The sequence below is a fragment of the Manis pentadactyla genome, chromosome 12, assembly GCF_030020395.1.
Source record: "Manis pentadactyla isolate mManPen7 chromosome 12, mManPen7.hap1, whole genome shotgun sequence".
Classification (NCBI taxonomy): Eukaryota; Metazoa; Chordata; class Mammalia; order Pholidota; family Manidae; genus Manis; species Manis pentadactyla.
The window spans coordinates 10,973,616-11,001,592 of NC_080030.1; the positions used below are offsets into that span (position 1 = coordinate 10,973,616).

General features: G+C 50.0%; 3 protein-coding genes across 3 annotated transcripts in view; 1 reads left to right on the top strand and 2 right to left on the bottom strand.

Annotated features, from left to right (window-relative positions):
• The window catches only part of LOC130679953 (uncharacterized), a 131,566-nt gene extending 110,894 nt beyond the window's left edge, over positions 1-20,672 (top strand). The window contains exon 3 of the mRNA XM_057489560.1: positions 19,974-20,672. Within this exon, the coding sequence (XP_057345543.1) occupies positions 19,974-20,223 (250 nt within the window). The 3' untranslated portion in view covers positions 20,224-20,672. The remainder of the gene's footprint in view (positions 1-19,973) is intronic.
• A 3,429-nt stretch (positions 20,673-24,101) lies between these two features.
• Positions 24,102-25,803, bottom strand: LOC130680032 (ral guanine nucleotide dissociation stimulator-like). The gene is made up of 4 exons (XM_057489978.1): positions 25,662-25,803; positions 25,250-25,318; positions 24,260-24,381; positions 24,102-24,152 (listed from the first exon to the last, which is right to left on the bottom strand). Exons 1-4 carry the CDS (start codon positions 25,710-25,712, stop codon positions 24,116-24,118), a joined length of 279 nt encoding a protein of 92 aa, XP_057345961.1. The 5' UTR covers positions 25,713-25,803; the 3' UTR covers positions 24,102-24,115.
• Positions 25,804-26,695: 892 nt separating this feature from the next.
• LOC130680031 (ral-GDS-related protein-like) lies at positions 26,696-27,652 on the bottom strand. The gene is made up of 2 exons (XM_057489977.1): positions 27,428-27,652; positions 26,696-27,090 (listed from the first exon to the last, which is right to left on the bottom strand). Exons 1-2 carry the CDS (start codon positions 27,563-27,565, stop codon positions 26,833-26,835), a joined length of 396 nt encoding a protein of 131 aa, XP_057345960.1. The 5' UTR covers positions 27,566-27,652; the 3' UTR covers positions 26,696-26,832.
• Positions 27,653-27,977: the final 325 nt, after the last annotated feature.

Here is a 27,977-nt window from a genome sequence, read left to right on the forward strand (position 1 = left end):
AGACCAGACGAACTTTAAAAAGTGTTTGTTTTGGTGACTTAAGGGGCAAAGGCTTGTACCCCAGAGGGTGTGCCTATTGCAGATGTACTGAATGTGGGAGAATTCTCCCCATTTGCTGATTCCTGATGTGGACTAACAGAGCTCAAGTCAGTAAGTGGCACAGAAAGTCTTGCAGAAAATGACTGCTTGCTATTTGTGATCGTCTAAGGAACATGTGAAACATGAAAATGACTTTTTGTACGTCCGTGATTTCATATGATTCAACCTTTCTCCCACTGGCATCCCAGGTTACTTCATTCCGTCTACCTTTTCATTGACCTGTGGGCTGAGCGCTGCCAGTACTGGGTCTGGGGTGGAGTCATTCGGGCCACTTGGAGTAAATTTGTGCATCCACCTTGTTTCTCTTTTTTTTTGAAACAATTTATCTTCATATAGCTTTGTTGATATAAGCTTAAAAAAAGCAAACTAGTTTTGATATTAATTCAAAAAAATTAGAAAGCTATATATGTAACCACTTTCCTGTTTATTATTTAGTGAAGTTTAACCTTAATGTATTACTTAAATAAGGACATAAATCCACCGGGTGCCCTTCTTTCAGGCTACGGTATTCTTTACCGAAAGAAATAAAATGAGACGGGGCCTGCCTGGTGCAGCCCCACTTCTGGTGTTTGATGGCTGCTGAAGTGGCACACTTTGTGGTCACTGAGTCACGGACGCTGGCAAGGTTGTCTGAATCATCCCCTTTCTCCATTTTCCATTGGCCGCTCCCTTGGCAGAAATCCTTTGTCAACTCGGACTCTGTTACGTGGCACTATCCTGATGACCCCGTTCTGGCTTCCACTCCCATTGGTTTAAGGTAATTTGAGCTCCTTCTCCGTGGTAAGGATACCTCAGGACTAGTTGGTCTTTTTCTCTGTCCCTTTCCTAGGTAACTGACTCTATTGGCCTATGTCTCCGTTTATCTCAAGGCCATAAAGGTCCCACTTTCACCTCAAAGTCACCGTGTTCAGACCCTGTCCTGCTCTCTGGGAAGCTCCCCATTTTGCCTCCCTGACTTGGGTAATGGTTAATTCGCTCCACTCCCTAGCCGACAAACCTGGTTTATTAGCCTCCCCAAGTCTACTAACTCTTCTTTGCAGAGTCCCTTGAGACCATGAGATGCTCACTCCCCAGCCTCTTCCCAGTCCCACATGTCCCCAGGACTTGGAGCACCTGCACCTCTCCTGGAAATCGCACAAACTTAGCCTAGTCTTGAAAGGTCCAGGTCACCAACTTCCGGTCTTAGCTCGTGCCCAAAGTCATGTTTGCCTTTCCTGAGGGAAGGTCTGGTCATCTCTTAATTCAAGACCTGTGAATCATTGTAACATCTTAGATTGCAAATACTTGGTTGGCCCATTTTTTTTCTCGGAATACAGACTGGTCTTTTGTTTTTCAGCTTCCTGTGTGTTGCAGATGATAGCTGTCTGTATTATGTGAGAACAATTTAATTAGTAAAAGTAAACAGTGATTATTTTATTTTCCATAAGTGGTCAAGTATTTTTTTTGTCATGTGTTGAATGGTCGTTGTGTACAAAATGATGTAATAGATGGAACTGAATGAGAGAAAAATGATTCAAACATGAATCCTGCAAGGAGATGCGTTGTGCACACATAAACAACTGATGGGTCATAGGAAGGGTTAAATGGCTTGGAGAAAAATGGGATCCTGTGGTGGCTGGTAAGGTGGGCCTTGCAAATGGGCGGTTGTTCTCCCAAGGTTTCATCATAACATTTTGAAATGCTCAGCGAAATTGGCAGGATTCTACAGGAACACTCCAACGCCTAGCACCTAGTTTCTGCTACTTCATGTTGTTATACCTGATTGATCATCTGTCCATCGGCACATCCATCTTTCTATCTGTCAGTCTGTGTCATTTTTTAAATGTGGAATGCTGGGCTGGCATTCATAAAGGTGTGAAAATAGGGCAAGCATCAGTTTCTCAGAATGATGTGTAAGTCAAAGTACAGGTAGGGAAGTATGTATGAAATACTGAATGGTAGATGTAGGAAATACACACAGAGTCGAAGTATAGGTGGGGAAGTTATTGTCACAGTGAACTTGGACTTTACTCATATTAGGGATATAACACTGTATTAGAGACCAAGTTTTTCAGTGAAATTGTATCTTTGTGTTTGTGATAAAAGACATGGGTTACATTTTTAAATTTACCTCCTCTGTAATACATTCATATGTGAATAGACCAGATGGAATGCAATAAAAATTTAACAGCTGATGTACTTACTGCATTTGATTTAAAACTAACATACAGAGTTTGGTAATACATGGAACAGGCTACATAATTGGCATGAATATGAATATGAATATGTATTGATATGAATAGTAGGCATTTATAAAATATTTAGCTTTTTGCTTGGTGTGTTTAAAACTTAATTTTCATGACCAGCGTCCTAGGAACAGAGTGATTTAAACAAAGATTGTTATTGATCATAATTCTCCTGTTTTTGGAAAATGAGGAATTCTGAAGTTGAAGTTAGCAACCTTAAAATATATTCAGGGCAGTTTTGAGGGAAAGTTATGTTGGCTCTGAAAGACGGTTTAAAATTTCCGTGTCGGGTTTAACGTTGCATAGCTAAATACTCGATACGCTTCATAGCTTTCTACATTGTAATACATCTTTACGGAGTAAGCCAGGTATGGGAATGAAGATTATAAGGAGATGTTTCAGCAGACGCAGAGGACGTTGGATTTGTATAGACTAAACCCGAAGTTGATGCCAAGCAGACAGACATCACTGAATGTTTTCAAAATACTGGGAGTGTTTCTGACGAGCTCGTGGTGCACTGAAGGGCTAAGGCAGGTAGAGCTATTGTGGAGTATCAAAAGGGACACTTAGTTCTTTCAGAAATAACAAATGTTGAAGAAATGTAAAGAGCTGTTTGACTAGTATGTTTATAGCTATAAAATTTTATTTAAAAGACACCCTGCTGGGAGGTGGGGGAAATGTGTAAGTTACTACCTTCCATGGGGACAAAATAGATTTCCGAGCACCCAGGATATCACCGTTGTGTGGTTGCTGGTGATGTCAGGGTATCTAATAAGAAGCAGCCAGAAACAGTATGGAGTTGGCCAGTCTAATTTTTTTCCCCACTATTCCTGTTCGTAGATAAAGTAAAGTTCAAAATTGCAGCTCATCTTTGGTCAGAATTCCTTCCGCTGAGTGGAGAGAGGGAGAAACATCTTCCTTCACCTGGTGTCTCATCTTGGTTCTGGTTTTGAAGGGAGAGGGCAGTGGGGAGAGGCAAGAGTCATTTTGTAGATCTGTGGGAGGACAGGCCTATGCTCCCAAGGTATCCTGTCCCTACTGACCCTGACCCGCATGCGTATAATTCTTAGGGACCGTGGACGTGTGTCTGTCTTCTCGGGAAGGAGGCTGCCTCTGACGCGCTGAGGCTCATTGGTCTACACCGCGGCCCCTGTGACCTGGATGTGCCGTTAGTTGCACAAGTCCTGTTCCTCCTCCTGTTCCACAGCCCACCAGCCTCCTGTGTGGAAACCCTGAGGCTGCCCCCGTGTTGTGTGCGGCTTGGCCCCGACCTCTGTGCATGGCTGCTTTCCCTTGCATGCAACTTGCTCCTCGTGGGTCTTAGAGACTTCTTCTTGTTCTGCCTGGATTAATTTTCCTCCAGATGGTATTTGTCATAATCACCGTGTCGTGTTCTTTGTGTGGCTTAAGTTACAGAACTGATCCTAACGCTAAACCCTGTGACCTTAACAGCTCTGGACCCTGTGACCTTAACAGCTCTGGACGTGCTGCACGTCATCTGATTCGAGCAAAGCTGTTAAGAGAAAGAAGGTGGGAGGAAGGGCCGGCCTCTTTCTGTTTGGTTTCTTTTGTTCAAATAAACACATTTCTTGGACAACAGGTCTTTCTCAATTGCCATTCCTTACACATCTGGAAAATGGGACTTGGTTTTGTGAATCCCCACCTGTTACATGCGGTATTCCATAAGCGTCAGAGCTGAGGAAAGACGTTTTTCTGTTCCCAGCTGCAGTCCTACAGCCAGTCCAGAGCTGCCTGCACAGGTTTGCTGAATCACCACACATTTGAAAGCAGCTGAATGAATCCCGACATCAGGAGGGGAGGTGGCCTCAGTGGCTGCACTTTGGAACTGCAGTAAAAAAGCCTCAAAGAGCACTGTTAGCTCTCTTGAGTCTTATTTGGACTTGAGCCAAGACAGAGCCTAATGCAGAAAGGAGGAAAAGGAGAACCAGTTTGGATTATGTGAGAAGATAAAGATCTTTTCTGCTGCTTGGCATCTCTCCAGTAGTTATCTGAGGCTGGGAGGCACTTAGCTCTGCCGTCTGGGCCACCTCCCCCTGCTCCCCCCGCCCCACATCACCCCCAGTCAGTTTTCCTCTTTATGTCTAGCAGTGTCATGCTCTTCCTCCACCAGTACCGAGCCCCAGAGGCCTGCGGGGCAGGTGGCTTGAAGGCAGCGGCATCTTGCTGGCAGGGAAATCCCTGCACACAGAGTGGAGGTGTGGGGTTAAAGGTGAAAAGGGCTCCCTGACCTGTGTGTGAAAAGGAATGTGTTTGGGTTTCAGACCCAGTTTGGAGAGAGAAGTCATAACTGAATTACATAATTCCTAGGCTTGTAGCTATTTTATGTCCTTAAAGCTTGAAAGGAAAATGACTAAAATAAGTACTTGGGAACGGCTTATACAGTGAACATCCAATACCCCAGGCAGTTAGGTGGCTCGGAGGCCAGGTCAGAGGAAATGCTTTGCATGTGGTGTAGCTAGAGGCTCTTACTTTGGCAGAGTCTTGAGAAAGTGATGGCCAGATGTGGAGCTTACTGCGCTTTTTTGACCTGACGGGAAGCCTTTTCACTTATTCTTCCATACCCTTAAGTGTAGGGTTGCACCCAGATGGGCACATTCAGACAGCGCAGTTTCGTATCAGAGGACGTCGCTTTCCGACTTGGATGCCTCGCTTGCTGAATGACCGGTTTGTCCCATCAGTGAGGGTTCAGTGTCAGGTCTGAGCCCGCCACACCGGTTTGAATGTAGGAGAAGCCCAGCCACCTGAGCGCGAGCACTGCCTCACCTGACGGCCTCGGTGGACCTCCCTGTGCACGGCCAGCTCTGAAGTGGGGAGGGGAGGCGGCAGAAGGGAACTTACAGAACTTGTAAATATCAGCTGCGGCTGTTTCTGTGTTTGGGACCCAGCTAGTTGCCTGTCTCTCAACCTGAATGTAAACCTGCTCTCTGGATGGGTAGGTGTGCCTGCCGGCATGACACTCACATGCAGTGACTGTGAAAGCTTCCTGGGGGCCGTCCTACTGGGCGAGTTTTATATAGTCTGTGTGACAGAGTTGGTCTCTCCTCCAACCTTTTAGAAATCTAAGTTTCTCTTCACTGTCCATTAATCCGTTTGTATATCTGAATGTGAAGGTTCCCGTGTTCTCACTCTCTTGGGTTATCTGTGTGCCTGAAATGGTTTATTGAATCCTTTACAATTCAGGAAACAATTAATTATGCGGGGCCTGAATTTATATTTATTACGTGTATTTTTGTTAACATGCAGTCTTTCAGATTATAGCATATTTTAAATATGGTATTTGATGGCTTTACGTAGTAGAAGACGTCACCAAAGGTTTTTATTGCTGTTTTGTTCTTGTCTGAGGTATTTGGGGCAATGAAAAAACTTAATGCTAAGAACATGTATTAGGGTTAAAAAGTCCTGTAATTAGGCATGTTTTGGTGTGACTTACAGCGTCTCTTGGCTCTGAGTGGACACTTCCCAGCTGGGACCACACTGCTTTGTAGTGGTCTTGTGGATGACATTCCAGTGTTCCTGGAATGTCCCTTTAAGGCGCTTTGTATTTCTGGGCATGTCATTTTGATACCTTTGATAATTAGTTATACTGAGAACATAGTTTTAAAAAATAAATAAAAAGAAAGCAGAATTTGGATTATTAAAACAAAAGTTTTAAAGCATGGTTATCACAAGCCGTGAGAATTCCCGTGCCCGCACTGTAGTGTTTGTTGGGGGGTGTCTCCTGTTAGAGCTCTGGTCCCCCCACCACCCCACCACCTGTCACCTCTGTTTTAAAGACTGCCCCCTCTCGTGATCTTTCTGTTCTGAATTTTTCACAGTGGCATCTAACTCAGAAGTAAATAGTCTTCTTCTGTTCATCTTAGTTGAGATTCAAGCTACTTAATTAGTATGAATATTAAAATTTGTGCCGTGCATTCCTTAGCGTGACTGGTTTATTTTGAGCTAACGGTGGAGGATAAGGGAGATAGAAAGGAAAATGGAGAAAATGTTACATTGATACAGATGACGCCGCCTTAACGCTGAATGCTTTTTTCCGCTTAAATCACGGGAGGGTGCCTGTTGGCAGTCAGTCAGCTTCAGAATTCATTGCCATTAGCTTGCATGCTTTCTAAGTTGTAGTTCTAAGGAAAAAATCTGAGACGTATGGTTATTGTGCCGTGTGATTCCCCTGAATAGTGGACATGTTCTTGGGTTCTGTCAGATGCTGACTGTATTCATCCAAAAATACTACTTACATCTTTTGTGATGAAATTATGGAGATACTTTACACAAAGACAAGCCCTTGATGGCTTTGGTCCTTAGGCTAGCCATAGCTGAGGTGGATTCTTGTGCAATTGGCCATTCAGAGCCCCAAGTTAGGCCTGGTTCACACTGCCTGCCCCCATTTGTGTTTCAAATAAGTATTCCGAGAGGTCTGAGAGGAGGAGTAATGAAATCTGAGAGAGAAAATGAAGTGTGACAGCATTTCAGAATCTAAGGAAATGCACCAGCAGGTTCCTGCCCTGAGTCCTCTGTGACCCTTAACTGTGTGAATGCATGCTGGGATTGGAAATGGGGACACCACTACCCCCTGCCCACACCCTGTGTCATGGGCCCTGACTAAGCTTGTTTCTGGGTGGCTTGTGGGAACTTTCAGGGACTCATTTAAAAAAATGACATTGAATTTTATGAAGCAAACTTTCACGTCTGTGACCTGCCTTTTGCCGAGAGGCTCCCCTCTCTCTGTGAGGTGTCCCTGTTCCCGCGGGCTGCTATTCTGTTACTCTGGCCTGAAGCGAGTTAGCAGCCAGCTGAGCTGCACCAGTTCCATCGCCTCCCGGGCCGCTGACAAGAGCGTAGTGACGTGTTAGAGCATGTTTATTGTGCAGACGAACTGGAATGGCACTAGGACCGTGTGCCTGTGTCGGCTTAAACACTGGGATTTTATGCCCCTTCCACCTTCCATCAGCTTGTAGCTGTTGGATTTTACAGTTACTCATTCTGGCTACAAATACAGAAATAGTATTTTTGTTTGGCCAAATGCGGGGTGTGACCTTTGACATGGTGCTTGGCTGTGCCTGGGGATTTGAATCCTTCAGTTTAGGTGGAATTCCCTGCTTTGCTTCCTCTCATAGGGGAATACGCACTTTGGCTCTTTCCACTAGAGGTGGAGGAAGACAGGAAGAGTACAACTGGAACACACAGAGGGTATTCATTATTTTACTGGGTGTGATTCAGGTGGCGGGCTTTTCACGGGAGTGTGAGCCTCCTGCGGTCGTTATTTCCGCGTACTAAGAAAGCGCTGTAATCATACTCAGTTTTCTTTGCTCTGTATCTAATTTTTGACCAGTCTGCTGGGGTAGGGAGGATGAGTCCCTGCCTTTTTGTGGTGCCTTTGGTGCTGGGGTTCTTGTTCGTCCAGCCAAAGAATGAACTTCGCAAACACTCAAGGTAGGAGAGCAAGGTTAGAGGCTTTAATTTAGAATCAAAGTGAGAGGACAGAGCTCCTAGCTCACGCCAGGAGGGGACCTGAGAGTCCGTGGTTGGCTCGTTGTCTAGGGGATGTATGCGCAGTTGAGGATTTTCAGGAATGGGGGTAAAGGGCTACGGGTGCAGACTTGTTGAGTGGTCCCAGAATGCTCATTTTTGATGAGTAACAGAAGAAATTTGCTGCTGTGATTCATTCTCAGGATAGCAGTGTCCCTCTGGGAGCATGTCAATTAAGACCGCCTGGCCTGCCCCCATGGTGGGCTGGGTGGTTGCCTGTTTGCTAAAGTGTGTTAAGAATCTTACTTCTTAAACTTTTTGAGATGATTATAGCCTGGCTTGTTTACTAAATGAATCTTTTGCTCAGGTTGCGGATTACTTGGTTAGGATCAGAGAAGGAAACACAGCATATAGGTACAGTTACAAATAAGCTGGGCCTTTTTGCAAGCTAAGGTAAATTTTACAGTGTCATGGTCTAACTGATACAGAGAAGTCACAGGTTATGCCGAGATACTCTTCTTCATCTGCAGAACACTCAGACATTCCAGGCCGAGTTGCTCCTGGCCTTTTGAGCTTGAACTGATTTCACTGAAGAATGTCTATATTCCTACTCTGGTATCTTTACCCTAGAGAGTTAGTGTGACTGACCGCGTAATGCTTATCACAGAGTTTCGCTAGGGACTTCTTCGCACATTGTTACATTGTTCTGACTGTAATGATCTTGCTCTGCTTTTTCTCCGGAGGCCCTCACCGTACTCTGCGTAAACCCACGGTCCCTTGTCTCACCAACACCAAATTCAAAAAGGTGCTCTTACCTCTAAGTAACTCCTGTTATTTTCCAGAGGCCCCCTGGAACATGCCAGAGGAATTTTTTCTCCTCATTAGGGAAAATTTGGCTAATTTGGCTTACATTTATCTCATCTGTAATTACCTGGAAAGCACTTTCGAACGAATAATGTTAAACTTTATTCAGTATTTTACATTACAGATATTTCCAGATATCCTTATATCCACTGTCTTATTGTAAGTTCTCCTCAGCTCTTTAGCCATTGTGAATTGTAAGTCTCTTGTCATTTGTAGTTTCTCATTCCTAAACTGGTAAAGAACTAGATGCCAGCAGCAGTGCTTATCTGGGGGCGAGGTTGTGTCTGTTACAGGTCCTCGCTGGCTCCCCACACAGCTGGTCAGACATCATCCATCATACAGTGGTCAGCTCCCAAAATGAGGGTGAAAACCCCCCCCCTCAGAAGTCTGCCTCCCTCGGCACCCAACATCACCTACAACTTCAGTTAAAGAGAGAAGGGGGAGAGCTCCCAGCTATGCCCGAAATTTTGCCCTGTGGGTTTTCCAGTCTTTTCACCTTCCTGTTTGCTGGTTCTGTGATCTTTCTCCTTCCTTCTCAAACCAAATTTTTTCTGAAACTTCACTACCGTGTTGTTTCAGAAGAAATATCTTACATTATAAAAAATGGCCTGAGTTCCTCAGAATATATTACCTGAGCTGGGACCGTGCCGGCTGGCAAGGGATGCCTAAAGCAGGTACTGGGCACGGAGGCCGCGGAGGCATAAACAGCCAAGGAGACAGAAAACCGCCGCCGCCTCTCTCTCACCCACATGCCTCACATCGCCCTGATTGGCCCCGGAGGATGGCTGGCTAGCCAGAGATGGGTAAGATTCCTCAAGGGAGGAACAACCTAAGACAGGCACAGTCGCAGAGGGGCCATCAGGAGAGAACTTGGGGGCCAACAGAGGTGAGGCGCAGATCCTCACCCCCCCGACTCTGCAGAGGCCTGAATCTTCACCATCTCCGAGCAAAGTCTCCTCCTCCCATGGCTGTGTCGCTGCCCAGGCTCAGCTTGAGACAGGGACCCTGGGCTAAAACACTATAGGGTGAGGGCCTCTGGGAAAAGGAAGGCAGGATAATTACAGTCAGAGCAGTGTGACTACGTGCAAGGAAAGCCCCTATCGGAACTCTGTGTTAAGCATTATGCACAGTGAGATCAGTTAATATTCCCGGGTGAAGGAAAGTAGTCTGTGTTTTTGTTATGCTAATCGTCTGTCATCATGTGTAAGATTCACCTTAGCATGCTAAAAGGCCCAGGCCTATGTGCTGTGTTTTCTCCTTCAGATCTGATGAGGTGATTTGCAATCTGGGCAGTTAGTTAATAATGGCAAGGAAGCCCAGCCATAAACAACACAGTAGACGGCAGGAAGAATTCCACCTTAAAGGTAAGATTGCATTTTAATACCCAGGAAGTTAAGAAGTAAGATACTTTACTTAACTCTTTCGCAAACAGACAATCCCTCAGCCCACCTTCGGGGCTGTGCAGGCGGCCTTGTTTGGTAGCCTGCCAGACGAAGAAGCCAGTATTTTTGGGAGAAATCAGAGCAGGAAGTTCCTTGTATTAAGTTAATTCTAAATATTCAGGAGCCACTTAACAAGACCACACCCCTAAGCCTTTTTTCACGTTGCTAGAAATTCTCAATTGCCTATAAAACCCCTAGACAACCCACCACTATGGGCTTTCTTGTCCCCTACTTGCGTGATCCAGGAGCTCTGTCCTCTCACTGTATCTCTAAATGAAAGCCTCTTCATGGCTCCCCTACCTTCGGTATTTGCTAAGTTCATTCTTCGACTCTGCAAACAAGAAGCCCAGCATCAAGTGTTTTATTTGAATACACTCCAGGGGAGGAACAGGCCAGAGTCGTGGTAGACAGAGGCCTCCATCCATCCCACAGCCATCCCTGTTGGTGTGCTGGCGTTTCCTGTGATCAGGTGTGGTCTGCGCAGGTCACAGTAGACTTCTTTTTCTGAACAACATGAGTCATGTGGGAAATGGGAGTGAAAGACAAATGTAGGTGGAAAACATAATGAGATTCTGGACATGAGAATGGCTAAAATTACAAACCTGAATGTAAACCTGTTGAGAAAGACGTGGAGCGACTAGAGTTTTCTTAAGGAGCTGGTAAAAAATAGCTTTGCTACATGTTTAAAACTTATGTACACCTACACAGCGGTTTCCATCTGAGGAGCTTATACAAGAGGAATAAAAACAGATGTTTATGCAAAACCTTATACACAAATGCATAATAGCTTTATTTGTAGTCCATCCACAGGGGAATGGATAAACCAACCATGGTCTAGTACCCCAGGGGAATAGTCTTTAGCAATGAAAAGGTATGACTTTTTCATCCATGCAACAGCAGGCATACATCTCAAAATGATGATGCTGAGTCAAAGGAGCCCGATGAAAACGAGGGCATAGAAAACTGTAGAAAATACAAACTCCTCTATAGGGATCTAAAGGAGACCAGGCTTTGCCTGGGCATGGGGATGTGTTGGCTGATGGCCAGGAAGGAGGAATTGCAAAGGGGCATGAGGACACTGTGGGTGACGGGCATTCCACATCTCAACTGTGGTGATGGTTCAGGAGGTGATAATCACGTCATCAGTCCTTCCCTTGGAGTGTGTGCGACAGTCATTGATTTATTCACACTTAGTCCTTTCAGAAATAACAAGTGTCAAGGAAATGTAAAAAGCTGTTTGACTAGTATGTTTATAGCTATAAAATTTTACTTAAAAGACACCCTGCTGGGAGGTGGGGTGAATGGGTAAGTTACTGCCTTCCATGGGGACAAAATAGATTTCCAAGCACCCAGGATATCACCGTTGTGTGGTTGCTGGTGATGTCAGGGTAACTAACGAGAAGCAGCCAGGAAACAGTGTGGAGTTGGCTGGTCTAATTTTTTTCCCACTATTCCTGTTCGTAGATAGAGTGAAGTTCAAAATCGCAGCTCATCTTTGGTCGGAATTCCTTCCGCCGAGTGGAGAGAGGGAGAAACATCTTCCTTCGCCGGGTGTCTCATCTTGGTTCTGGTTTTGAAGGGAGAGGGCAGGGAGGAGAGGCAGGAGTCAGTTCGTAGATCTGTGGGAGGACAGGCCTTTGCTCCCAAGGTATCCTGTCCCTACTGACCCTGACCCACATGCATACAATTCTTAGGGACCGTGGACGTGTGTCTGTCTTCTCAGGAAGGAGGCTGCCTCTGACACGCTGAGGCTCATTGGTCTACACCGCGGCCCCTGTGACCTGGATGTGCCGTTAGCTGCACAAGTCCTGTTCCTCCTCCTCTTCCACAGCCCGCCAGCCTCCTGCGTGGAAACCCTGAGGCTGCCCCCGTGTTGTGTGCGGCTTGGCCCCGACCTCTGTGCATGGCTGCTTTCCCTTGCATGCAACTTGCTCCTCGTGGGTCTTAGAGACTTCTTCTTGTTCTGCCTGGATTAATTTTCCTCCAGATGGTATTTGTCATAATCACCGTGTCGTGTTCTTTGTGTGGCTTAAGTTACAGAACTGATCCTAACGCTAAACCCTGTGACCTTAACAGCTCTGGACGTGCTGCACGTCATCTGATTCGAGCAAAGCTGTTAAGAGAAAGAAGGTGGAAGGAAGGGCCGGCCTCTTTCCGTTTGGTTTCTTTTGTTCAAATAAACACATTTCTTGGATAACAGGTCTTTCTCAATTGCCATTCCTTACACATCTGGAAAATGGGACTTGGTTTTGTGAATCCCCGCCTCTGTTATATGCGGTATTCCATAAGCGTCAGAGCTGAGGAAAGACGTTTTTCTGTTCCCAGCTGCAGTCCTACAGCCAGTCCAGAGCTGCCTGCACAGGTTTGCTGAATCACCACACATTCGAAAGCAGCTGAATGAATCCCGACATCAGGAGGGGAGGTGGCCTCAGTGGCTGCATTTGGAACTGAAGTAAAAACGCCTCAAAGAGCACTGTTAGCTCTCTTGAGTCTTATTTGGACTTGAGCCAAGACAGAGCCTAATGCAGGAAGGAGGAAGAAGAGAACCAGTTTGGATTATGTGGGAAGATAAAGATCTTTTCTGCGGCTTGGCATCTCCCCAGTGGTTATCTGAGGCCAGGAGGCGCTTAGCTCTGCCGTCTGGGCCACCTCCCCCTCCCCCCCACCCATATCACCCCCAGTCAGTTTTCCTCTTTCTGTCTAGCAGTGTCATGCTCTTCCTCCACCAGTACCGAGCCCCAGAGGCCTGCGGGGCAGGTGGCTTGAAGGCAGCGGCATCTTGCTGGCAGGGAAATCCCTGCACACAGAGTGGAAGTGTGGGATTAAAGGTGAAAAGGGCCCCCCTGACCTGTGTGTGAAAAGGAATGTGTTTGAGTTTCAGAACCAGTTTGGAGAGAGAAATCATAACTGAATTACATAATTCCTAGGCTTGTCGCTATTGTATGTCCTTAAAGCTTGAAAGGAAAATGACTAAATAAGTATTTGGGAATGGCCTATACAGTGAACATCCAATACCCCAGGCAGTTAGGTGGCTCGGAGGCCAGGTCAGAGGAAATGCTTTGCATGTGGTGTAGCTAGAGGCTCTTACTTTGGCAGAGTCTTGAGAAAGTGATGGCCAGATGTGGAGCTTACTGCGCTTTTTTGACCTGACGGGAAGCCTTTTCACTTATTCTTCCATACCCTTAAGTGTAGGGTTGCACCCAGATGGGCACATTCAGACAGCGCAGTTTCGTATCAGAGGACGTCGCTTTCCGACTTGGATGCCTCGCTTGCTGAATCACCGGTTTGTCCCATCAGTGAGGGTTCAGTGTCAGGTCTGAGCCCGCCACACCGGTTTGAATGTAGGAGAAGCCCAGGCACCTGAGCGCGAGCGCTGCCTCACCTGACGGCCTCGGTGGACCTCCCTGTGCGCGGCCAGCTCTGAAGCGGGGAGGGGAGGCGGCAGAGGGGAACTTGCAGAACTTGTAAATATCAGCTGAGGCTGTTTCTGTGTTTGGGACCCAGCTAGTTGCCTGTCTCTCAACCTGAATGTAAACCTGCTCTCTGGATGGGTAAGTGTGCCTACCGATGGCTCAAGCCCAGAGGCATCCACTCCCTCTTCGCGAAGGCCCTGGAGGAGCCGGCGAGACCCTGGGCCCCGGCTCCCAGGTGCTCCAGGGAGTCCATGCGACACTGGTGCGGACCTTTTTGTCCCTAATGTCCGCTTGTTTAGACATTCATTCATCTACTGCACAGATTCCTTCTCTGACAGATGACCTAAGACTCTAAAAAAAACAAAGAAAATGTACTGCAGAAATTGATTTGTAACATTACGAAATTTATACATGTAACTCAATTCCATAGAACTTAACATCTATAGGGAAAATTATGCAGATAGTAACAAAAATACAAAATACTGGACACAACTGCCGTCGAGGATACTCATAATTTGGGGGTAAGATGACACACAGGGAGCTGAGGTCACACAGAATTAGTGGCCAATAGAAAAAGCATACATACACAATGAATGTCATAGGTGGTCAGGGCAGAGAAAGGATAATCTGAGTCAAAGTACAGGAGAGTCTGGAGAAGAGTTAGGGCTAGAGTCTGACTCTGAAGATGTGTGTATGCTGGCAGCGGTGGGCAGGGGGTTATCAGAGGGCAAACGCAGGAGGAGATGACCGCGCGTGCCAGATGCAGGGACAGGGAGGCACGCACCTGGGTGCACTGCCGGCTCCCCTTGCAGAGAAGCAGAATTTAAGAGGGATGGGCTAATTTAGGAGGACTCCACTCAGATAAGGCCTTTACACTGGACTCTATATTTGGAGAACTAGGGAGTGCTGAGGCACTGATATATCATGAAATGTTTGGGAATAGTAGGAATCAAGCAACGAGGAACAGGATGGCTAGAATGTGGGAGAGGTCATAGGTAGAGAAACATGTCCAGAAGCTAATGAATCTCGTCAAGTATGAGGTGACTGGGAATCAGGGCCAAAACAAAGGTAACGGCACCGACTAGGATAAACCAGACAAATCACCACCATTCCACAGGAAGGTGAACTAACTCGTTCAACAAACATGATGAAATACTGTCAGCTATTGTGGAAGCCAGTAAGGACACAAGGAGGAACAAGGCAGAAACAAGAAACAGTCTTATCCTCCAGGGGTCTTAGAACCTCACAGAGCAGCTTCATGAGTTGAGATCAAAAGGTGAGGGCAGGTCTGTGGCTGATTAGGAGAAAAGTGGCTATAAAGGTGGCTGTGGAAAAGGGGCGGGGATATGATGCTGGCAGGCAGCGAGGCAGGACCAGATCCTGTGTGCAAGTGGCAGCCCAGGAGGTTCAGAGGAGACGTCAGCAGAGCACATCTGCCCACAGGGAGGAAGTCTGGGGAGAAGGGCGGACGGTAAAGGAAGGTGAGACTCAGGGAACGCCACTGCCACAGGCTGGAAGGGAGGGGGTGGCGCCCCAGAACGACGGCTGGAGCGCCACCCACGGGCTGCTGTTGGGGTCCAGCTGTGGGGTCCAGCAGCGGGCCACAAACCACTTCTCTTCCATTCCAAGGAAAAGCACATGAATGGGCTTTTGTGACATTCAAACAAGAAATAAACACTCACAAATATGTGCCAGTTCAAGGCACAGCTCAAAACTTCCTTCTTTTATGACATCTTTTCTGCATACCCCTCTTCTGGATTTCTCAGAATTGACATCTATTATTCTGCGTTTTTGTTTTTTTTCCCAGCTTTATCCATGCATTGTGTCTTTACTTACAAGGTGCCAGGCACTGTCTTAAGGGGCTGCGTGTGAGAGGCCACTCAGGCTGCTGTGGTCTAGTGGGGATACACATGGGAAATGGGGTACAGTGCACCACGTTTATGGCAGGGCATCACAACTACATGAGACGGGGTGTCCAAGGTCTGAGCCAGACATGCAATTCATGGAGAAAGGAGAGTCTCAAGCAAATGGTACTAGGACAACGGGACATCCACACAGAAAAGAAAAAAAAACGAAGGCATAGTGACACAGTGGCAGGGCTGCAAGGCTGCAGGAGAGCAGAGCAGAGGACAGAGGCCCAGAGGACGGCTGTGGGGACAGAGGGGCCCAGAGGCAGACTCGCTCTGAGTGAACGGGATTCTAGTGACTGACCTGCCACCTGGAAATAAAGTTGGGCATAACCCTTTCACCCCAAGAACATTTTGCTGGCAATTTCTTTGGTCACATTGAATCCATAGCGAACTTGCCCGGGGCTGAAACCGAACTTTATTTCGGGCCTGTCTGTCTGCACAGCCGTCCTGCACAGCCATCGTCTGGGCCTCTGTCCTTGGTGCTGCCACCACTCCAGCCTCTGCTCTGCTCTCCTGCAGCCTTGCAGCCCTGCCACCATGTCACCCAGAGCACTGGGCGGAGCTCTTTATGCAGAGTCAACAGCAGTGTATTGCCCACAGGTGTGCAGTGAGCCAGGCAGCCAGGGCCAGGTGAGAATTCTGGCCACAGGAACCCTCATTTTATCCACAAACTTCAAGTCTATTTCTTGGAACTTCAGTTCAGCTTTACTGGATCTAGGAGGAGCAGGGATACAGATAAAAGAGAAGGGCAAAACAGAAGATTTCAGCTTTTCTGGCTTAATTGTGCCGGTTTGCAAAACTGCATAAAACATCCCCTCCCCATCTCACTCAGACTTGCTCAACACCAGGATAAGGGCTTCTAGTCACACCTCTGACCTTGTTTCACCTGTGACCTCAGAGTGACCAGCCCAAGGCTAACTGTGGCCAGCTGGACGCAGGAGAATTCTCACCACCATGCTATGTCTCCTTGCCTTGATTTTTAAAAATTCTTTTGTAATCTTTAGGAGTCATTTGCCAGCTGGAAGCTCAGTGATGTTAAGCATGGACTCAGTCAACCTGAGCTTGAATCCCAGCTCCCCTACTGTCCAGCTGGGTGAACGTGGATGTGTTACCTAAACTGCCTGTGCTTGAGTTTCTTCATCTGTAAATAAGGCAATAAATAATACGAACTCATAGGGCTGTTGAGGGTTTATGCAGTGGTAACGGATAATCTGGTGACTTTGCAAATAAAACTTTATTTATCACTCATATGAATTCCAGCATGGGTCATCCCCGATACTATACTATACTACCCTGACACTATGCTGTAGTCATGTGATTCTATGCCTTAGTTCAGTATACTACAGGTATCATACCTATGAACCATCGAATGGTCCCAGCTAGCTCTGAAATTGGAGCTTGGGCTTAAGTGTGGGTGTGATAATGTTGTTCAAATACTTAAAAGCCTCCACTCAACAGTCTATTTCCTTAACATACACAATACCTCCACACATACATTGGCACCTGTCATTCAGAATGCTTACGATGACATATCAACCCAGCCTTAAGATGCACAGGAATTGTGATTCTTATCCCAAAGATAAACTAGATAAACACTTCTGCAAAAGTAAAGAACAGGGATGTATCATCCCCCTGGAAATCCTTAAATGAGTAATTTTTTTTTAAATCAGCTTTATTATTGGTAAAGTTGATTTGGAGAAATGGGTTGACCTGTGACCACATCGGTCATTCTATAGGTTCCCTTCATCTTGGATGCATTCGTCTGTGAGAGAAAACTGCTACCTAGATGGGTCCTGGTGCATAGTAGGTGCTTTTTTTTTTTTAATTTTATTTTGGTATCATTAATCTACAATTGCATGAAGAACATTATGCTTACTAGGCTCCGCCCTTCACCAAGTCCCCCCCACATACCCCTTCACAGTCACTGTCCATCAGCTTAGTAAGATGCTGTAAAATCACTACTTGTCTTCTCTGTGTTGCACAGCCCTCCCCGTGCCCCCCCCCACTATACATGCTATTCGTGATGCCCCCTTTCTTTTTCCTTGCCCTTATCCCTCCCTTCCCACCCATCCTCCCCAGTCCCTTTTCCTTTGGTAACTATTAGTCCATTCTTTGGTTCTGTGTGTCTGCTGCTGTTTTGTTCCTTCGGGTTTATTTTCTTTGTTGTTACACTCCACAGATGAGTGAAATCATTTGATACTTGTCTTTCTCTGCCTGGCTTATTTCACTGAGCATAATAATACCCTCTAGCTCCATCTATGTTGTTGCAGATGGTAGGATTTTTCTTCTTCTGGCTGACTAATATTCCATTGTGTATATGTACCACATCTTCTTTAGCCATTCATCTACTGAGGGACACTCAGGTTGCTTCCATTTCTTGGCTATTGTAAATAGTGCTGCGATAAACAGGGGTGCATATGTCTTTTTCAAACTGGGCTGCTGCATTGTTAGGGTAAATTCCTAGGATTGGAATTCCTGGGTCAATGGTATTTCTATTTTGTGAGTTTTGAGGAACCTCCATACTGCTTTCCACAGTGGTTGAACTAATTTACATTCCCACCAGCGGTGTAAGACGGTTCCCCTTTCTCCACAGTCTCGCCAACATTTGTTGTTTGTCTTTTGGATGGTGGTCATCCTTACTGGTGTAAGGTGATGTATCATTGTGGTTTTAATTTGCATTTCTCTGATGATTAGCGATGCGGAGCATCTTTTCATGGGCCTCTTGGCCATCTGAATTTCTTCTTTGGAGAAGTGTCTGTTCTAATCCTGTGCCCATTTTTTAAATGGATTATTTGCTTTTTGTCTGTTGAGGCCCGTTAGCTCTTCATATATTTTGGATATCAACCCTTTATCGGATATGTCATGTATGAACATATTGTCCCACACTGTACGATGTCTTTTTGTTCTGTTGATGGTGTCCTTTGCTGTACAGAAGCTTTTCAGCTTGATATAGTCCCACTTGTTCATTTTTGCTTTTGTTTCCCTTGCCTGGGGAGATACGTTCATGAAGAACTTGCCCCTGTTTCTGTCCAGGAGATTTTTTTCTTATGTTTTTTTCTAAGAGTTTTATGGTTTCATGACTTCCATTCAGGTCTTTGACCCATTTTGACTTTCCTCTTGTGTATGGGGTTAGACAATGATCCAGTTTCATTCTCTTACATGTAGCTGTCCAGTTCTGCCAACGCCAGCTGTCGAACAGGCTGTCATTTCCCCACTGTAAATCGGTGGCTCCTTTATCGTCTATTAATGGACCGGATATGTTTGGGTTAATACCTGGACTCTCTGTTGTGTTCCACTGGTCTGTGGGTCTGTTCTTGTGCCAGTACCAAATTGTCTTGATTACTGTGTCTTTGTAGTAGATCTTCAAGTTGGGAAGCGAGATCCCCCGGGCTTTATTCTTCCTTCTCAGGATTGCTTTGGGTATTCGGGGTCTTTTGTGGTTCCCTATGAAGTTTAGAACGATTGGTTCCGGTTTGTTGAAGAATGCTGTTGGTATTCTGATAGGGTTGGCATTTGAATCTGTAGATTGCCTTAGGTAGGATTATCATTTTGACAATATTAATTCTTCCTAGGTTACTCACAAGTATCCCAAACCTAAAATCTTCCAAACTCAGTCCGTTATCTTCCTCTGCCCACAACGTTCTTACCAGTATCGGTACCTGACCCCAGCCATCCCAGGACCAGGGGACGCCTTCCCCTTCCATCCTGCGCATAGAGAGTCAGGCCCGGGTTCCGCGGGCTTTCCTCTTTCTCACATCTGTCTCCTCTCAGTTCTCACCACCACACTGGGTTTCCAAGCCCTCACCGTCTCTCCCCTAAGCTGTGCAGTGGCCTCCTACTTGACCCCCAATCCTTCAGTGCCTCCCACTTAAATTCTTTCCCCTCACTACTGCTAGATGACCTACCTATAAGAGAGTGATCATATTTCCCTGCTCAAAATCCTTCTCGGGCCCGGTATTGCCTATGGAATGCAGTCTGCACTTCTTAATAAGGTGCACGGGGCTCTTTGGCACCTTCTGCTTGTCCCTTCTCTAGGGTAAAAGTAGAAAACTAAGAATATAGGCATTCTCCAGTGAGATCAGTTAAAGTTCCAGAAGCCAGGAGTGACTGGCCTGGAATGCTTGAGTATTCCCCAGACAAAGGAAGGTCTCGGCATACCCTTGTCTTTATTGTGTTTTGTAAATCATGTCATTGACTAAGGTAAGACTCACTTAGCCTGCTAAAAGGCCCAGCTTATTTTTTTAACTTTACCTATACGCAGTTTTTCCTCCTCCATCCCCGTATCAAGTAATTTGCGGACTGGACAGTTCACTTAGCAAGCTAGCCCAGCCATAAACAGCACAGTAAAGACAGGAAAGATTCTATCTTAAAGCTAAGATTGCATTTCAAAACCCAGGAAGTGAAGAGGTAAGATTTTTAATGCACTGCCGATGGGTTTCAACACTGGGCAAGTTCACTATGGATTCAATGTGACCAAAGAAATGACAGTAAAACGTTCTGGGGGTGAAAGGGTTATACCCAACTTTATTTCCACAGTGGCAGGTCAATCACTACCATCCCATCCAGTCAGAGCGAGTCTGCATGCAGCAAGCGGGTCTCTGCCTCTGGGCCTCCATGCCTACACAGCCATCCCACACAGCCATCCTCTGGGGCTCTGACCTCAGAACTGCCACCACTCCAGCCTCTTCTCTGCTCTCCTGCAGCCTCGCCGCTGTGTCACCGTGTCACCCAGAGCACTGGGTGGAGCTCTTTCTATAGAGTCGATAGCAACATATTGCCCACATGAGTGGTGAGCTAGCCGACTAGGCCCAGGTGAGAATCCTGGCCACAGGAACTTTCATTTTATCCACACTTAACACAGTCTTTAGCGAACATACAATAACTCAGCCCACCTTGGAGGCAGGGAGGGCAGTCTTAACTGATATGCTCCCCAACCAGGAAGCTGCTCTCCTGGAGGGAATCCATCTGAGCAGTGCATTGCATTTCTTGTGTTAAGCTAATTTTGCATAATGACCCGGAGGACTGATAAGAAACTTCATGTCTAATCTTGAGACCACTTCACAGGTCCACACCCCTAGCCCTTTGTCACATTTGTGAAAAATCCTTCCAAGGGGGAGCCCCCACCCTTTCAGTGCAACTCCCGCTCTGAGGTAGCCCACACTCCCCTCTCTCTGAGTGTGCACTTTCTCTCTGTAAATTAAACTTTTACTCTACTTCACTGCTGTGTCTCTGCCCCTCAGTTCTTTGCTGCGGCGGGGACAAGAACCCAGGAGAATACACAACGCCCTCCTAACAGGAGTCCCAGCCCAGGGGAGGGATGGGGGAAGGAGAACTCTGGGAGGGCAGAGGGAGAGGGGTGCAAGCATGGGATCAGAGAGCTTGGGGAGTGCAGAAGGGAAGCCTGGAGGAGGAACTAGGAGGGAATGGCAGCTGGGGAGGGAAGCCACGGAGCCTCAGTGGTAGTGAGGCAGGGACCGTGGGTTTAGACAGAGCAGGGTGAGGGCCTCTGGAAACAGAATCCTACCGAAACTCTGTATTAAACAATTAAGCAAAGTCAGAATCACATTAATTCTGTAAAGTAACATAAGCATTCTTCTGTGAGATTGATGAAAACTAAAAACCCAGGAGTAACTTGGCCTGAAATGTTTGAATATCCCCCACATAAGAAAAGACCGCAGCATAGCCCATGTCTTCATTTTGTCAATTAAATGAGGTTATTGTAAAATGTACCGTAGCCTGATAAAAAGCCCAGCTTATTTTCTTTATCTTTACCCAGATGCTGCTTTTCTTCCTCTAGCCCTAATCAAATGATATGCAATGTAGGCAAGTAATAATGGCAAGTAAGCAAAATAATCTGGAAGACTGATAAGAAACTTAGTGTCTCTTCAAAGATAAGCATTAGGGGACCCTTTAGCAGGTTTGCATCGATGGCCCTTTGTCCCTCACCTGCCTATAAATCCCCCAGACAGTGCTCCACCCCGGGGCTATCTTGTCCCCTCTGGGCAGGGGCAATCCAGGAGCACTGTCCTCTGTTTTATCTCTAAATAAAAGCCTGGCACATGCTCTCCTACCTTGAGTGTTTGCAAAGTTCATTCTCTGAGCCTGTGAACAAGAACTCCATCATCAGCTTCTCTGAAGAGCCCAAAGACGGAGAGCCCCCAGAACCCGTGCTTGGGTGCATAGTAGCGCACCAGGGGCCAGAGGGCCCTGCCACCTCCCCAGCACACGCCGGGTGGGGAAGGTGTGCTGCAGCCCACAGTCAGGGTGACCACGCCACCGTGTGAGCCTGGTGTCCCAGCACCAGCAGCCCAGGCCGTGTTGCGCTTGGGGCCCCTGCACACACCGGGGGAGGACGGACCGCTGGCCCAGTGACCCCCCACCAGGCCCAAGGCTGCTGCTTTGTTTAGGGGCTCAGAAGCTCTTCTGTGTCACGTTTAGGCTGGTGGGACATGCTGGATGACAGGTCTGACCTGTGCCACAGCCCTGCCAGGGGCCCACCTACCCTCCTCCTGCCCAAACTTACCTCCCTATGTGGCCGGGGAGCCTGAGGTCATCCCTTGGGACCACCATGTAGGCAGATGGCTCTGAGGGTGCTGTGGGCAGGGCCAGGGGAAGGAGGGTGGGGTGGCCTGGGTGTCCCGATTTTACCTCCTGTCACCTGGTCACCTGAGGCTGTCAGGTGGGCCCACGTCCGCTTCCCCAGTCCCAATCTGGGGCTCCACCTGCAGCATAAGGCCTGGAGACTCTCTCCATCCTGGAAATCCCCAAGGGGGTGTTTGTGCTGATCCTGGAGCTCCCCTCTAGGCCAGGCCTCCCCTCCTGGGAGGGTGAACACATCCTGAGAGTCCTGGGGGAGCGTATGGGGAGAATCAGAGCCAAGTGCCTCCATTCAGCCTCCCCAGTCTTTTGTCGCAGACGTCAGGCCGCTCAGCCACGACCCAGGAGCGGGACACCAGGGGCCTCACACCAGCCTGGCCTGGGGATGGGCGGCTGAGGGGCACCATGGGGGAGGACCTGGAACCCAGGAGCTTTGGGGGGTGCTCTGAAGTGTGAAGTGTGGAGAAATTGGGCTCAGACAAAGCCCCCCCAGTGGAAGGCGTGCACCTCTTGGAGGTGCTTTGAGAGACCAAGTTCAAAGTTTTTCGCAAAGGAATTTTCTGGAATGTGTGGAGCAGCTGTGTCTCATTAAATGGGACAGTGCTAGACTGGCGCCCACCAGCCCTGGGATCTACTTGGTACATCTGCAGTGGTCTTCAAGACGTGAAGAGACACCCTGGGGCTTCTAATCAACAAGTTTCGGTGTCTGATCATAATCTATAGGTGACAGTAAATAAGGTTCAGTTTCTGTTTGAACAGCCCTCCCCAGTGTTGCTGAGGTGTGCCAGCATGGGGCTTGGAGCGCCCCACTCTTCCTCAGCACCTTACGGGGGGAGGACAGAGGATGGAGGACAACCTGGCGGAGGTCAGGGCCACCCTGCATCAGAGAGTTTGAGGGCTGGGGTGGGGTGGGCTGGGGCACACGATGTCCGTAGGAAGGTCAGAGCTTTGAGAAGAAAGAGCAGTGTGGTGGCAATCCGTTCATCGTTTATTACATTCTGCACAGGGATGACCCAACCCCCAGGAACCATAAACCTCAGAGACAACACCCAGACCACACTGCACCTGGGGAGGCTATTTCTCAGGGATGAGGGGAGGCAGTTGTACAGGGGGCTCCCCTGTAAGCAAGCCCCAGGACCCTGCGACAGTCGGCCACCCCTGCATACTCGGATGCCTCCGCTGGGCACCAGGAGGCCGTGGTCCCATGCAGCACTGCGTCGTGTCTATGTCCGTCCCGGGAAAGGCCGGGCCTGGTGAGGACAGCCCCCACCTATTCCTGGAACCCTGTGGCTACGACTCGGTGAGTGACGGCGCCCAGGCAGGAGTTGGTGTCACGGCGGGAGGCCACCTGCACGAAGGGGAACAACCTCCATACGGTGGGGCGGCTCGCCTCTGTCCAATGGGTCACAAGCAGAGGGGACGACACAGCATGAAGGTGGCCAGTTTGGCCACAGCTACATACGGGTCCTTGAGGATACAGTGGCAGGCCGGGGAGCTGCCCGAGTGCCAATGGAGGAGGTGCCAGAGCACCTGCCCAGCAGAGGCTCAGGATGAGCAGCGGGAGGAAGAGGAGCAGCAATCAGACTGGGGTCCTGGGGCGCCAGGGGCCGCCTGCCTGGAGGGGAAGCAGCTCTCCTCCACATGCAGCCAGGACACCAGCAGGGCCGCGGGCCCGATGACAGCAGCTACAGGGCCACACGGGTGATCAGAAGAGACCGGTTATCCCGGGTTCCCCCCATTATCCTGCTTCCACCCCGTCCCCACTGCCCTCTGGGCTCCGGGCCCTGTGCGGAGGGTCCTGTCAATCACCAGCACCCAGGGGGTCCCTGTCACGGGAAGGCTCCTGAGCATCACCTACTCACAGAGGAGGAGGCTGGGTCCCAGAGGGGCAGGGAACCACCCTTCAGTCTGACAGGACTGGTCGGCCGTGGAGCTGGGACCCCAGCCCCACCTGTCTTTAGGACGCCCCCACACCCAGCATGGCCCGAAGCTTCCCTGAGGCTGAGGAGCAGCCCACCCCCTGCCGATCGCCCCTGCCCAGAATCTCACCTGGCCCTGGCCAGGAAGTTTAAACGTGGGACCTAAACTGGGGGCTCCAGCTGGCAGGACAGGGTGTAGCTGCAGGACAGAGGGACACCTGTGAGCCCCTGGGGCCACATGTCAGGGTCCCTTCTCCCAGAGCCTGCTGGCAGCTGCAGCCCACGCCTGACTCTGGCTGGCCTCACCTCTGCTCCTCATCCAGGAGCTCCACGGCCTGGACAAAGGACTCAAAGCACTCATCGGTCTCCAGGTCATACTGCGCGGCCACCCTCCTGTGTAACATGATCTGATCTAGGATGCGAGAGTCCTGAGGCAGAGGAAGGACAGGATGCAGACAAGGAGGGGGATGAGGAGTGGGGTACTGGCATGGTCCCGGATCTTTGCTCACATAGGAACCCACCTTTCCTCCAATGCCAACCAGCCCTGCCTGTTCCCACTGTTGGGTCTCCAGCTCCTCCTCCAGGAAGGCGGCCTTGATGCCACCCCCACCCGCCACCTGACAAAGCCTTTAGTGTCCTCAGCTCTGCATGTCTCAACTCTGTCAAGACATGTTTGACCCAGGGGATAGCCCAGACAGGGTCCTGCCCAGGGGGTCAAGACTCCATCCCTCACCTTTGCTGGCTGGGCACTCACCACTCTCTCTCTCATCCTGTCACCCTGGAAGGCAGGAAGGCAACCAAAGTGCATCAGAAACAGTCCCCTGAGCCCAGAACGAGGCCGGAACGTCCCCACCCTTTCTCAAGGTGGAGGACCGCCAGGGCCCTCCAAGGGGCAGGCCTGCCCAGAAACAGCACCCGGGCCTGGCCCGGGCTCGGGGCTACCGAGAAGCGGGAACTGCACTGGGGAGCTGAGGCCTCAGGTGGGAAGGCACTGCCAGACCCCCGATGTGCTTCCTGCCCTGAACGAGCAGCATTCCTCCCCGTGGGCAAGGTATGAGGGGGACACCAGTCCTGCCCAGATGCTGCCCCCTGGAGCCCTCAGCCCCACCTGCCCTGGGGCCAGGACCGGGGCTTAGGTGGGTCCTTATGGCAGTCCTCTCCAAGAAGCCCAGGTCCTGGGGTGGAGGGGGGACTCAGGAGGGGGATGGCTGGTGCTGAGAGGTCCGGGCTCACTGAGGGCTCTCTCCTCCCTAAAGCTCACCATCCTGCCCCCCTGAGCCCTGCTGGGTCACTCACGTCCACATGATGTTCCTGTTGTTTCTCTAAGGAGTCGCGCAGGATCAGTCCAAGGAACGGGACCATGCCCTGTGCCACCGGGGTGGGGAGGTGATGAGTCCCCGCCTGCCTCAGGGGTGCCCACAGAGCCTCCCCTGATCCCCACACCCGCAGCCCCCAGCTCCCTTGAACCACCCTGTGCTGCCTCCCCTCTTCCCTTCTCTCGGCTCTCCCCTCCCGGGCCCTCCCAGGGCTGACTTTCAGCCACTCCCAGGACCTGTGGGCCTTGCACCTGTCCTCAAACTTTCCCCTCTACCCAGCTGCTCTCACTCTCCTCCCGGTCACCCCAGTGCTGGCAGCTCAGGGCTGGTGGCACCAGGAGCAGGTACAGGGTCGCCTCCACTGCCTGTGACCTGCGCCACGCGACTCTCACCTGCTTCGTACACTGGCATGCGCTCAGGTCGCACATCCGTTCCTTCAGCATGACCCTTGCCTCCTGCAAGGTCCAGGACACTCAGGTGCTCATGCTCCCCTCCCACGCGGCTTCCCACAACCAGACCGTGGTGGATGGATGCCTTGCCCGAGCCCCCTGGCACCTACGCTGTCCCCACCTCCAGCAGGCTCTCAGCCTAGAGCGACCCCAGCTCCAGCACACACTCATACTCATGTGGGTCCTTGGGCCATGGCCACCGCCCTGAGAGGGTCAGGGGAGGTTCCTCTGCATCCAGGAGTGCCCTGAGCACTCACTGTCCCCTGGCTATCAGCACGGCTCCCCTCACATGACTGTGGGGGGCACAAAGCTGAAGCCCGTCTTGTGCTCCCTGGACCCTGCTCACCTGGGAGGCCCACACCCCAGGGTGACGGCAACCCTCCATGTGCACATGAGGAGCCCGAGGCCACAGAGGGGCCGTGACAGGTTCAGAGGACCCAGGGGAGAAGTCAACCTTGCTCAGCCACAGGCCCCAACCCTGCTGCCGACCCCACGCCAGCCCCAGCCCTGACCGGGGGTCTGTCCCCTGGGTCCTCACTGGATGCCAGGCCCACAGTCAAGTGGAGCCAGGGAGGGAGACAGACGAGGCCCTCAGGGACCTGGGGGACCCTACTTTCCCCATCAGCTTTCCCCTCCCACCCCGCACACCTTGAGTCTTCCCCAAAGCTGTGCCCTAAGGACTCCTCCCTTCCAGACCTCCAGCCGCCGTTTACCTCAAAAAGCCACTCTCTGTTAATCCCCTTGTCGGTCTTTTTAAGTTTCTTATACATCCTGGAGCTCTTCCTAAGGGGAGGGGTGACGAGGAGGGAGATACATGGCCGTAGGTGGAGAGTTTGAGGGCCGACCCCTTTTCCTGGGGCATCCACGAGATCCACTAGGCTGCAGGAGGCTTTCCACCACAGCCCTGGGGAATCTGTGGCCAGGGGTGGGCATTGCATGTTTCCCCCCGGGGCCTCCATTCCCAGTTCTCCCAGGGGCGAATCTGCTTTGGGCCAGGTCGCTGTCCTTGGGGCAGAGACCTCCTGCTGCAGAGCACAAGCTCAAGATCTCCAATGGGCTTCAAATTCAACCCATACCTGACATTGCAGGAAACTGATTCCTGTGGTAGTACCCGTTACCTAACCCACAGGGGGCCCCAAGAGCCTGCCGTTCCTGTCTGTAGGCTCTGCCACTTCCCAGGAAGTCCCAACCCACTGAGGGGACACTGGCAGACCCAGTGGTGTCCCTGTTCTCTCAGGTGCCCTGGTCTCAGGGACAGGACTACCCACCAGGAAACATGACCCCAGGTGCTGTCCAGATGACGAATAGCCGGGCTCTGCAGGGCCAAGACAATGGCATGGAGGGTAGCATAGTTCCTGATGTACAGGCACTCCTGGGAGGGAAGACAGAGCTGAGAGCGTGGCCTGCTTCTCTGCTTCTATCCCCCCATGAACTCCTGTCCTTAAGGAGACAGACACCCAGGGAGCCCAGCACACCTGGTACCTGCTGAGCATCCCTCCTGGGTGGAGGACTGTGGCTCAACCCAAGGAAGGGGCCAGGGATGGCTGTCCCACCCCCGGGGCCTGCGAGTCCAGGTCCACACACCCCTGGCAGGAGGGGCCCGGGGACCGTGCAGGGCAGACCATAGGCACCCACCCTGAGAGCTGGCCAAGGAGGGGAGCAGGTCCCAAGACACCAGGATGTACCCCAGGGGCCGTCCCATAACACACCTTGGCCACCTGGATCCAGAACTCCACCACTCGGGCCCTATACTGGGCTGTTATGCTCGGGGTCCTGAGGCAGGTGGTGGTGACCAACCTAACCATTCCTTCAAACTGCCTCATGACGTTATAGATGGTGGGGACCATGTGCTCAATGGTTCCTGTTTGTGGCTGGTGCCAAAGGTAGGCCTCGCATTCAGAATAGAGCACATTCGTGAACAGCTCCTGGGGATGAGAAGCAGGGGTCATCCAGCTATGCCCCTGTGCCAGGCAGTCACCAGTCAGAGCTAGAGCCCAGGCAGCTGGGGGTGTGGCCATCTGGGCTTTGGACCGCATCCACTGAGGCACCGAGAACTGGATGCACAGCATGGTGGGGAACAGAGGACCTCTGCTCGCAGGCACCCTCACTCATCTCCTCCCTGCGGCACAAGACAGCTCACCCTGCGATCCTGGGGCATCTGCCTCCCATTCTGCCACCCCGTGGATCCCACTCCCCACTCAGGTGCAGTTTCCCCTGAAACAACTCCACCCAGGGCCTTTGTTGGTGTCTGTGTCTCCC

Coding starts and splice junctions, on each gene's coding strand:
- LOC130680031 (XM_057489977.1), bottom strand. CDS start 27,565: ATGGTCCCCACCATCTATAACGTCATGAGGCAGTTTGAAGGAATGGTT. Junction 27,091..27,427: donor TCTGGATCCAGGTGGCCAAG/GTGTGTTATGGG, acceptor CTTCCCTCCCAG/GAGTGCCTGTACATCAGGAA.
- LOC130680032 (XM_057489978.1), bottom strand. CDS start 25,712: ATGCTGAAGGAACGGATGTGCGACCTGAGCGCATGCCAGTGTACGAAG. Junction 25,319..25,661: donor CATGCCAGTGTACGAAGCAG/GTGAGAGTCGCG, acceptor CCGGTGGCACAG/GGCATGGTCCCGTTCCTTGG. Junction 24,382..25,249: donor AACAGGAACATCATGTGGAC/GTGAGTGACCCA, acceptor CCTCTGCCTCAG/GACTCTCGCATCCTAGATCA.